This window comes from Amphiura filiformis, chromosome 17 (genome assembly GCF_039555335.1).
Source record: "Amphiura filiformis chromosome 17, Afil_fr2py, whole genome shotgun sequence".
NCBI lineage: Eukaryota > Metazoa > Echinodermata > Ophiuroidea > Amphilepidida > Amphiuridae > Amphiura > Amphiura filiformis.
The window spans coordinates 11100710-11114024 of NC_092644.1; the positions used below are offsets into that span (position 1 = coordinate 11100710).

The following is a 13315-nucleotide window of genomic DNA, read 5'->3' on the forward strand; positions in this document are numbered from 1 at the left end:
GCAAAATAAGGGCAGAACACTATCTAAGATTTCTTGATTGACATATCCAATGATATTGACCTGAATAAGACTTTCACCATCTGGGTGTAGCTTCCACTAAATGTCTTTGTTTGTGAGAAGACCAGGGCTCGGTTAGGAAATAACTTCTTGAACTTGTTATTTCTAACTCGTGTCACTAAATTGCACCCTACTGACTGAGGTAAAAAAGTTGATGTATATTCCACAGTTATATGATGTGTGAGAGTGCACATCAGTGGCGAGCAAAATAAGGGCAGAACACTATCTAAGATTTCTTGATTGACATATCCAATGATATTGACCTGAATAAGACTTTCACCATCTGGGTGTAGCTTCCAATAAATGTGTTTGTTTGTGAGAAGACCAGGGCTCGGTTAGGAAATAACTTCTTGAACTTGTTATTTCTAACTCGTATCACTAAATTGCACCCTACTTTAGAAGTTGAGGTACAATGCAATTTGAAAATGGGAGCATGAAGTACAATTGAATGCTTTGCGTTTAAAAGGTTGTATTGTAATTTTGCACCCACCTTGAAAGTTGCATCGCAACAGGTGAATTTTGGCATGCAGATTGCCGTGAAATACAGGTTAATTGGTCTGCCAGGGCTGTAGTTTAGCCTTGTTTAGAACAAAAACTGTTAATTCTAAAAAGTTAACCCAACTATACGATTAATTTTATACTGATCACATTGTACCACATTGGCCCAGACTAACAAATTTGCCTATCACAGGGGTGTGGGTGGATATTAAGCTACAATCCAGCCTGTGAGAGAAAATATGGTTCTTTTGCATTTTGAGAACTGATCTTATGAGGAATTTTGCCTAATACAAGTACTATTTCTTTCAGTTGCTATTGTTGGTCCTAATGGTGTCGGGAAGAGTACGTTACTAAAACTTCTCACTGGAGAACTACAACCGGTAAGATGTTTTATCAATACAAATTAAAGAGCTAGTGTCAATTCCAGAAAAAAAGCACAGTTTTGAAATGTTCTTAAAATATTCTGTGTAGTGAGACAACGCATTGCCAGAGAAGATTTATAGGCGATCCCATGATACTTGTGAAACATCCGGGTACTTGAGAACCAGTCTACTAGAAGTTTCAATTGAATGAACATGGCTGTCAACAGCGTGATGATTCTCTGCGTACATTGTGTGATGAACGTCTGTGTGTGCGTAACGCTGAAGTGAATCCAACCTTGCCAACTCACTCATGATTAGTTAGTATTTTCATTATCGTATCCATTGTTGTGCATTCGCGTTGTACGTTGAAATAAGCGATGTATGATCGCGGTTGTATCGCGTACAGCTGTGTTCATTCAATTGGAATTTTTACTTTTAGTGAATCGATTTCTTGTACTTTCAGACTTTTATTATCGTACGCCATGAAATAGAGTAAAGATTATAAGAACGCTTCCGTCTGAAGATCCGTCCGTCAGTCCGTCCTTCCTTCATTGTGAAAAATTATTTCTCAATAATTGTGTTTGTAGTCGCTATTATTTATAAACAGGAATAAATGTAATAGAGTTGGTATCATTGTGTGACGTTTTTGTTAAAGTTTGTTCAACAGAAAAATTATATCGGATTATGTTTTACTTTTGATGTTATGTTTGTTAATTGGTTTTAATGGTTAAAGTTTCTTTTAGTAGAGAGAAACTGTAAAACTATACCATTGATTTAGAAACACTGTATATAATTGTTCCTGATTTTTCAATTGAGTACACACTCTGTTATTAGCACCTTTTGTTATGTCTTTGACTAATATACTGTGAGTAAATAAAATGAGAGCTATAAAATACAATCAATTAGGCCAGGCAAATATGTTGGGGAAATTGTAATATATAATACACTTACCCATCATGCACTGGGAGTTTTAATGATATTTTGCCAAATGTAATCACAACTTGCACACAGAAGGTCACTAATCAATTTGCATTGTGGGATATGATGCCATCAATCCCATGTCTAGCCACTAATCTACACTCATAAAACTAATATCATTAGATTGAATGGCCATTAAAATTGATAAAAATCTAGATATTTGGGTTGCCTTCAATTCGAAATTGTCACAGTTGATGAACATAGAACGTTATATATGCAATGTCAAATGGGGGGGCAATGGGTATCATTTTTTCAATCAATTTAGTATCTTTTGTGTCGTTATCATTATACAATAAAATTCCTTTAAAAAAGGAATGGGGCCCCCAATGGGAGCTTTGATGTGAGATGCCGAAATCCGAGGGGGGAGGGCACTCCCACTGTGAAGGTGACGCGTATGTGTAGGGCTGTTAAGACCCCCTTTTTCACCATCGCTGTCACCAAAAGACCCCATTACCAGTACATGCTGTGTAAACTAAAGACCCCATATTTTTCCTTTAGATCTATCACCCAAAGACTTTGAAGTCATTTAGAACTAGAAATTCAATTTTCGAGGCTTATAGGCTCTCACACAAAGACCCCATTAAAAAGTCATTCTCACCCAATGCCCCCCCCCCCATAATTTAGATCCAAACGGATCTACTTTCTCAACCAATGACCCCATATTCTGACCACTTATGTATTTTGTATTTCTGTGCTTAGAACCAGGGTGAAAAGAGAAAGAACCACAGGTGCAAGATTGGTTTTTACAGTCAGCATTCAGCGGATCAACTCAACCTGGATGAAACATCAGTAGAATATCTAAGAGTAAGTAAAGTGTTTTCTTTTCCAGATTTATTATCCTGTTTTGCCATACATACACTATAATGTTGTGCTTGCTCGAAATCAATCGACTGATTAAATAATGATTAAGTTGCAAAAATGTAGGTGGGGGCCATCTGATTTTGAAAAGTGGATGGGATGTGTCCCTCTATCATCCTCACCCCTTTGATGCTCTTGTAATTTTTTTTCAACCAAAATGTTTAAAAACTGCTTTGTGTATCTAAGATTTTTGGTTAAAATTTGGTTTCATATGAACAATTTTTATTTTTAGAACCTTTCATGGAGAAAAAAACATTTCTAAATCCCCCTTGCCATAAACAAATGAGGGCTTTTCTTTTTTCAGACGACTTTTGTAAATTTGAATTTCAGGACTAGCAGAATGTTATTGAAAACATAATCTTTGAAAATGTAGTTTCCAAAAAGAACCAAGTTCTGAGTAAAAAAAAACCAGTTGCATTCAGAATACTGTTAATCCAGTTTTGGAAATCTTTCCAGTATTCAATAGTGAATTTACAATCCCAAAATAAATGAACAATACTTTCTTCAATCTCATTGAAATTCTTGAAACACCTAGTTTTAATAACCTTTGGAGGAACCTTAACTTTTTTGTTTTTACGAATAACATATATCAATGAATGGTCAGAAAGTCCTAAGCTATGTACACCTGAACATGATACTTTGTCCTGTTTTGATACAAATGCCAAGTCAATGATAGTTTTAGTAGACTCAGTGATTCTTGTAAAATCATTAATTAATTGACAACGGTTACTGTGTGTTGAAAGTTTTTTGATCTTCCTTGCATTACATTGTTTATTTACATCAACATTAAAATCCCCAAGAATAATAACATCATCATAAAGAGAAGTATTATTTTGAAAAATCAAGTCTAATTTGTCCAAGTAATCTGCTGTTGAGTCAGGTGGGCTGTACACAGTGCCAAGTAGGATAGGCTTGGTGTAGGGCAGGTTTAGCTCTATCCAGAGTGCTTCAACATTACTTTGCAAATCAGACTTTTCTTTAAAAACAATACCATCTTTTATATAGCATAAAATCCCACCACCATTTAAATCAAATCTGTCATATCTACTAATATTGTAACCATCTATGTGAACCTCACCATTGCCTATATCATTATTTAGCCATTTTTCAGTTAAACATAGGATATCAATGTTATTTTCATTCAGTAAAATTCTGATATGATCAACTTTATAACGAAGACTTCTAATGTTGACATGAGCTATTTTAAAACCTTTAGAAGTACAAAATTTATAATCAATAAAACCTTCATTGAATGTGAGCTCATTCTTGCACATTTTAACTTAGCAATGATTACAGATCCAAGAATCATTGGCATTTTATTGCTGTCACCGGAAGAATTCATATCAGTGCAGGATACATGGAAATCAAGGTTACACTTATTACATACAATATATTTACAGTTTTCAATTTTACAAGTACATTCACCACATTTAATAAAGTTTTTAGAAGATCTTTTCTTATATACATTTTTATCCTTGGTGCATTTTCCACTTAATACTTTACAATTGATGAATCATCATATTGATTAAGTTTACTACTAGACCCACTTGAGTTCAATTGCTTATTGTCATCTTTTTGGACATGATACTATCGAGAAAATGGCGGCGTGAGCACATGGTCTTGTATTTCTGCTAACCAAACCAGGGATAATATGGATTCTTCTTCACCAATATTCCTTGGACTTGGCAAGCAGCTAGCCACCGTGTTGGAGACATTACACCTTGAACAATTGGACCAGCCTGTATGGACAATTAAACAAACCAAGGGGAAAATATTCTTGGATATTGTGTGGACAAAATTCAAATCGTGCCTGGAAAGTTAAAGAAATGCACCAGGTGCGGTGTGGCTATGTATTGTAGCAGGGAATGCCAGGCCCAGCATTGGCGTATTCATCGCACGGCCTGTGGAAAGGAACTTCTCTAGTCTACTTTTTGCATTGATATCATCATTGACCGTCATTGACTGTACATAATAACTTTTTCTGTTTCAAGTGTTCTTCATGTGTGGACTGTGATGGTGTATTACGTAACTCGGATTTGTGCGGGTGTACCGAGCTGTAACTTTGCTCCACTTCATAAGTTCATCCGAATCATTGACTATTATTTTTTTTGCTGTATTGTATAAACTGTTGAGCTCTGCTAAACTTCATGCTGGTCTTGTGCTCCAGTCTTCAGTATTGTATCTATTTTGACTGTTGTTTGAATATATAAATTAATTGTTTGTTGTTTTAAATTCATATTCACGCTGTTTAAGCGGTGCGCCTGAAATAAGAGGCGGGAACTCCATACTACTACTACTACTACATGGCAAGTTTTTAAAGTTGTTATGTACACTTGAATTTTTACATTTATTGCACATATTATTATATTCACTACAAATTGAAGAAACATGATTATTAACATTTGAATTAGAATTTCTTAGCATATGGCGATAAATTGCACAATCAGGATTTGAAGTATCATCAACATTGTAAACACTATTAACATTTAAATCAATCCTTTTATTACGTGAGTTCATGTCCATAGGATTTATGACATTATTTGCATATACATTTTTATCAGCAGAGTTCATATGTTTGTGACTTACTTTACAGTCCTGGTTCCTTGGCAAACATGAAAATCCGTATTTCTAATAGAGTGAATCAAGTGATGATGATCATCATCATCATGCAAATGCATGGTCAGTACTGTACATGGTATGCACTCTCTAATGTGATCTCTTCATTTTCTGATCCATTCTTTTTTTCTTCATCCGCCATCACAGAGATTATACAACTTGGATTACCAGGATGCCAGGAAAACACTGGGCCAGTTTGGATTGGTCAGTTATGCCCATGTGATCAAGATCAAAGACCTGTCGGGTGGACAGAAGTCTCGTGTAGCTTTTGCTGACATGTGTTTGGGACAACCCGATGTCATCATATTGGTATGTAGTTGTCATCATTATACACAATGCGTAGCTGGCATTTTTAGCTAGTATTTTTGTGTCTAGTGATGTAAATTTCTTTTTGACATTGGGGGCGATTGGGTTGGAAAAAAATTCTTGAAGTATAGTGAATCCAGCACCATTTGACGACATAAAAAGGTTGTTTATTTTTGTTTTGTTTTTACATTTCCGGAATTGGATGATGATAATTTGTCATAAAAAGAGCAAAAAAACTTTTTTTGGAGGGGGTTGATACCCTGCAGCCTATTCCCTGGACAAGCCCCCTTGCACCCCCGGAATTCCAGAATTTTTTTTCAGGGAGTTGATCGTTACCTCACTTACACCTCTGATAATGTGTTCAAATTATTCTTTTGATATATTAGGTGAGATTGCAAGATTCTTCATATCATTTGAACATCTTAATATATCTTTTGCCATGGCCACATTCAATTTGTAGAACATCAAACCACTGAAATTTCTACCAATAATTTACCTCTCAGTTTTTGCCTACATCCCCTTGGGGGCATATCAATATTTCAGGGTTTTCCCATTGTTGACATAATACAAACATTGCCCATGTCAATGACAACATGAGAAAGTGCAGAGTAAAAATCAAAGAGGTTTTTACTGCTTATAGTAGAAAGTAGGTATGAAATGACATGTATGTTATTACTCTAGGAGATATCTCAGGCATTAGAATTTTCAGGTTTAAACCTGAATTCAGGCTTTTTTGTTGTCCAAATGTCCGCACTTTCTTTTAATTTCAACCCGTTTTTGGCCTTTTTAGCCCAATTTCATGCACTTTTTCAGGATTTTTTCAAACACTTCAGTTTTTTCATGGATGGTCATTCTCATGCCTGATAACTTGTTGTGGTGGCAAAGGATTGACAAGCCTATCCTATGTAAAAAACTGTGCTGATTCCACAAAAAAAAGCAGTCTTATTGACCCCACTTACAACATTTTAGGCATTTTTTTGGGACAAATATGACCAATCACCATTTTGGTAATTTGGTAATATGTGACACGATCAAGGGAAACGAGTCGGATGTCGGTAATATTGATTTCGAGATATAAACAAAGAAAGTGTTAAAATTCTTTTGTTTTATACTGTTTTCAGTGATTGATAAATTGATGTAAATTTGCAAAGAAAGGTTGTATCAACATGGGGTTTTCAGTCTCTGAAAGCCCTAAATGTCCTTTTTAGAAACATGTGTAGAACTCATTTTTGACCAGGGTTGACATGCGACTCATTCCTCTTGATCATGTCACATATGCTGTTTAAACAATAGATTTGATTGGTTAATTTGAATGTTTTGTTTCAGGATGAACCAACCAACAACCTGGACATTGAATCCATTGATGCCTTGGCAGATGCTATCAATATATTTGAAGGAGGTAGGTGAAGCCATAAATATTACCAACTGTCAAAGTCCCTGCATCATCTGTTAATGAGGGCAAAAAAACACAAAACTTTGTCAAATAATTATTATGGTGGCGAAAACAAACCCCTGTTTTAGTGCCCAAACAACACAGATTTTGCGTTTTGGGAGGTTTTTTTTAATTTGGCTAAAATCATGTAAAATCATCCATTTTTTGGCCTAAATATTGATTTTGACTGAAAATTTTGAAAAAAAATTCTGAACATTTCAAAATATGTTTGCAAAAAAATAATGGAATTTTGCCAGATTTTTCAAGATTTCTTAGGGTCATTGTAGCTTCCAGAGTACAAGTTAATAATGAAAAAAATCCTGTCCGACCGACTCAACTTGACCCATAAAACAGGGTGTTTTTTTCGTCACCTTAAATATGTAATCATTTCTCACTCAAAATCCGTTAGGAGTGGGATAAGAACTGTTTTGATACTGTTTTTAATAAAACTGTTAAAATACATAGCCATCCTGATCTGGCTTGTTGCCACAGTGACTAAAGGTTACTGGGTTGGCCTGCACCCTCTGACATGAAATGTAGTAAGTAGAGTATAGCCCTCCCTCACTTTTGTCAAAAGTTGCCATCTTCTATGTTAGTACTTAAAAGAGGGCAGTTGAATGGTAGTCAAGTTGTGCAGTTAAAGTGGCACATAGTAAACCTGAGTAAAACCTTCTATGTTAGTCAAAAACTAAAAGTACTCCCTATTTTAACAAAAATATTGTCAAATTTGTGTATTTGCTTTGTTTGTATACAGGTGTTGTTCTAGTGAGCCACGACGCTCGTCTCATCACAGAAACCAAGTGTCAGTTGTGGATCGTTGAGGATGAGACCATCAATGAAATTGATGGAGAATTTGATGACTACAAGAGGGAAATTCTGGAGGAGTTGGGTGAAATAGAGAAACAAAATCAGAAGTAGATTATTAGCTGGTGGCCGGGTGGAATGCACTCTACAATGTATAAGCATTATTGTGGGGATATGGTGCAGGGGCGTAGCAAGCAGGTGGACAAAGTCCAGGAGCCCAAGAGTTCATGGGCCCGAGCAAAAGCAAAAATGAAATAAAGCTGATAAAGACGATGTTAAAATGGCCCCTTACTGCTCCTTGTCCATGGGCCCCCGGGGCATGCCAGACCCCTGTTCAGAATTGAACTAAGACCTATTAGAATAATATATGGCGCTTGCTATAGCCCAATGCCAAACATGTTCATTGCGCTTTACAAAATAAGAACTTACACTACAATGACTTATGCTACTAGCAATAAAACTATACACACACAAAAAAACCCAGATTAATACAAATGAGTCTTGAGAGAGTGTTTGAAAATATGGACAGATGAGAAGATCTTATTGAAAGCAGTAGGTTATTCCAGAGGCGTGAGCGGAAGACACTGAAGGAGCCATCACCAATATATTTCTGAGATCTTGGAATGGTAAAGCGGCTCTGGCCTTTTGATGAGTGTAGTCCGTCCCGTGATGTTATATTATATTCATGGACTAAGAGATAAAGACGAACTCCAAACGGTTAAAGTCTCGGCATCACCCGATAATGAGGGCCGATCGTATCTGAGCAGCTCTGAAATGTACATTAAACATAGCAAAACAGGGTGTATTTGACACAGATTTTTAAACATGTGTTTGGCCCTCTGTGGTCCACAAGCAAATATAATCGAGACCCCCAGTCCTATGGGTCGGACTAGAATCTCTTGAACATGTGCACCAGGCCCGTAGCCAGTTGGGGGCAACACATCCCTCATAACTCTGCAAAGGTCTACTTTGTCTATAAAAATAATAAAATTGGGCCAAAAGTTTTGATACATATACCCCACATCACAAACTTTCTGTTGTCTATAAAAAATAATAAAATTGGGCCAAAAGTTTTGATACATATACCCCAAATCACAAACTTTCTGGGAAATTTGTTAAAAAAATAAGATCCAAAAATCAGTTGCAGAAGGGATGAAGGTCTACTTTTGGGTAGAATGAAGATTTAAATAAAAAAAGGCCTGCATTTGGAAAATCCGCACCCCATAATAAAATTCTGGCTATGGCCTGACGTGCATAAATCTCATTAAAATCCTTTGGCTCTTCTAAAACCAAGAAACTGGCAACATCAGCCTACCTCCCTTTTTAGGGATGGGACCCAATGTTGCCAGTTTGATAGGGTGAAACAGACCATGTTTTGATTTGATGAAACATGTAAATGGCAGCTTGGGCATGCCACGGTAATCCAGTGTATGTTTAGCGCATACGTCTGGCGCTTCTTTGTTGAACTTGATGGGTCAATAGACAGACTTGTCAGATGAAATATTATTGTATTATTTTAAGACAATAGTCAATAATATTTGGAGTTTCAAAACTATTTCTTCATGTGTCTTATGTTTGTTGATATTGTAAACAGGTAAATGGCATTGTGGTCGTGTAAATGACTAAACATTTAAATATTCTCAACTACTATCAACCCATCATGTTTTCCTATCATCTTATCAAAATATGATCATTAATGCAGTTGATTGAACATGAGACAAATATTAATCACTCGCTGGCAGCAATTTATGTGATGCGGTGAAAGATATTGCAAAGATTGTTGAAGTCCGGGGGGAGGGGGACTTGACACAAATTATCAAATGTTCCCTCTCGTGACTTTAAATCAAAAACCACATGATGTGTCATTTACGTGCCAATTGTCTCTATTCAAAAGGGACTGTCCCTAGTTCTTCCCTATTTTGGAAAAGAATTGGAAAAATGTAATAATAAATTCACTCATAAGAATGATTTAAATCATTTTAATCAAGGTGCCACATCATATTTAAAAAAATATTTGATCATCTTTATGTTGGGTGTTGGATTCCCATGTTCATATCAGAAGTGCCAAAAGTGAACATTTATGAGACAAAAATACTGAGAATGACCCTTGTGAGGGACCTCAAGATAACAAAAAGAAGAAAAAAATGGTGAGAATTGCCCTAATGAGGGACCTCACTATAACAGAAAGAAGAAAAATGGTGAGAATGACCCCAACGAGGGTCCTTAAGATTTTCTTATCCTTTCCGGCACTTTTGCAAAAGGATGAAACAGTCAATTGGGACGAGAATTACTCTCTAGACCGTGTATACAATCCACTGTTAAAAGAACTAAGCAACCCAGGGATGAGGAAATCCCACAGGAAATACAGTGGCCATTCTAAGGAAGTCATCAGTTACATGTAAGATGGCAAATGCTTAATATTTTAACTATTTTCTGAATTTGTCACTCCAAAAATCACTGATATTTGTATCTACAATCTTACAAATACATCTATTAGCCTATATTTTACAAAATTGATGCCCTTTTCTGAACTTAAGGGCTGGGGTATGAACGTTTGGACGGTATTTATTTTGGGACATTAGAACACATCAGACATATCGAATTGCATTCTGAATACGAAGAATGTCATTCTGATATCAAATAATTTTGATTTTTTGAAATTCGCAATTTAATACACATTTTATGGCAAATCATTAAAATTGATATTTTTGATATTTAACAGTACTTGAAGTGAACTTTATAAATCTGATGATTTATACTTAAAGTGTATGTAGGTGGGATGAAAAGCCGACGATCAATTGAAAATTTTGACCTTTCCTATTGAAGATATGGATTTTTTTTCCCAAAACACCAAAAAAAAAAATAGGTCTTTTTGGGAAAAAAATCCATATCTTCAATATGAAAGGTCAAAATTTTCAATTAACCGTCGGCTTTTCCTCCCTGCTACATACACTTTAAGAATATATCATTAGATTTATATAATTCACTTCGAGGACTGTTATATATCAAAAATTTGGAAAATATCAAATTTTTATAATTTGTCATAAAATTTGTATTATATTGTGATTTTCAAAAAATGAAAATTATTTGATATCAGAAAGATATGCTTCGTATTCAGAATGCAATTCGATACGTCTGAGGTGCTCTCATGTCGCACAAAAAATACTGTCGAAACGCAATAAAAGCTCATTTTAGATCCCTTAAGTGATCAGATAGATATGTTTGCACAGTATTTTTTGTGGGACATGAGAGCACATCAGACACATCAAATTGCATTCTGAATACGAGGAATGTCCTGATGATATCAAATAATTTAGATTTTTTTTAATATAATGTAGCAAATTATTAAAAATTGATATTTAACAGTCCAACATGCAATTTGGTGTGTCTGATGTGCTTTCAAGTCCCACAAAAAATAATGTGCAAACATTGCTATCCGATTAACCCAACCCATGGGGTTTTTTTTCTATCGGAAGAGAAAGGGTTAGGGTTAAGTTGTGATTTTTATACACTATGCATTTCTGCTGAAGTACTGTAATCTAGCATAAGCACACACATCCAACCAAAATCATGTGTCAATATAATGTACTTTTTCACGATACAAAGATTTAATGTGTCAACCTGTATAACGTGAAGATATTTGTGACATGATCAAGGGGAATGAGTCATATGTCGGCAATTTGAAGGGTTTTACCTCATTTTCTGGCAGTATACGAATACTACATTTTGATGCAAACCCCATCAAAATAGGACATCTGGTTACCGAGTTATGAGCAATTTATCAATGGCTGAAAACAATACAAAACAAAAGAATTTGAACACTATATTTGCCAATATCTCAAAAACAATATTAGCGACATCGGACTCATTCCCCTTGATCATGTCACATTTGTGTTCACTATATTTATGTGGGAGTAAGTTGCCATGGCGTGTTCATCAGGCTGGTTTATGGTTAGTAATCGCCATAGATGAATTGCCACAGAGGTGGAACTTTTTAATGGAGATACGGCATAAGTCCCTGTCACATTTCAATACACAACCATAATGTTTATTTATTGTATATTTGGCTGCTGTGAAGCCAAAATGATTGCATGTTTTATCATTGTGAGAAGTATAACCATTAAATGGCTCAGGTCCAAGTGGGCTTTAAGTGGAATGTTGTTACAACCTTTTTGGTGTCCTGTTCTGGGATGGTTTTAAAATCATGTCAGGTGTTGATTTGTACATCTCAAGGTTTAGGGTAAGAAAGCCATATCTGTAACCCGGTGGGTTCAGTCTTCACTGACATGATGGCATGATGGTTCCAATTAGGGGTACTATTCAAGAAATGTCCGCAGAATTTTCAAGGACAAAATTATTCGCGATTGTCCAAATTAGGGGTGTTTTGGAGCAAAATTGTCCTTGAAATGGAAAATAGGATGTATTTCTAGGACTTCGTCGGTGTTTTACTGCTACAGTTTTCATTATTGTTCTCATTTCCCCGTGAAATAGGGGGGGGGGGGAAATTCAAAAGTGTCCTTGAAATGGTCAAAATAGGGGTATTTATTTCAGAAAAATGTCCTTGATTCCTCGTGATAAGGGGGTGAAATGAAAATGCGTCCTCAAACTGATAAAAATAGGGGAGGTATTTGGGGGCAAATTTTCCTTGATTTCGCACAAAATAGGGGGTAAAATTGCTGCAAATGTCCTTGATTCCCCGTGAAATAGGGGTCATTTTCAAATCCTGGAACGGTCATATGTCCTACCTTTAAATACAAACTGAACCCACCGGGATCTGTAATAGCTGCCAGGTGTCGTATTTTTGGATTGCAGAAATGATCAATATGTCTATGGGCAGCTATAATTGCAGATAAGGCCTTCTGGCCCAAACCCTTGGTATATGTGACTCCTCGGCACAACTGAGCCCTGAAGTCGCCAATCATTATTTTTGAGATATTCAACCAAAATATTCTGCTTGAAATTAACTTTAAAATGATGTATATCATGTCTATAGTACTTGACATTTAAGTAGTGAAAAATCAATAAAACAGTCAATAAATCCTTTGTTTCCTATTGTTTATTGTTAAGTTCGATGGAGCATATCTCAATAGTGGCACTGGCGACATCCGGGCTCAGTTGTGCCGAGGGGTCACATATCTGCACTGTGAGTTAGTATACCAATCTTATGGTGGCTGATACCTTGCATATGAAGACTATCATGTAGAGTTGCATACCAACCAAGGGGCAGGCAATAATCCAACTTTTCAAATTGATTCATTCTGATTCAACCCTAAGCATAAAATAATTTCCCGAGTACTCGCGTATAAATGCAATGCAGAGTTCCATTGCGTAACATGAAAGAGAAGTGTGGGTATGTCTTGTGTAAGAGATATATAGATGATGTTCAAATGTCCAAATCTTGTGC

General features: G+C 35.9%; 1 protein-coding gene across 1 annotated transcript in view; it reads left to right on the forward strand.

The window, feature by feature from the left end:
- The window catches only part of LOC140136927 (ATP-binding cassette sub-family F member 1-like), a 40388-nt gene extending 30925 nt beyond the window's left edge, over positions 1-9463 (forward strand). The window contains 5 exon segments of the mRNA XM_072158578.1: positions 865-935; positions 2595-2699; positions 5517-5678; positions 7002-7074; positions 7862-9463. Coding sequence (XP_072014679.1) covers positions 865-935; positions 2595-2699; positions 5517-5678; positions 7002-7074; positions 7862-8025 — 575 coding nt within the window. The 3' untranslated portion in view covers positions 8026-9463.
- The last annotated feature ends 3852 nt before the right edge of the window (positions 9464-13315 follow it).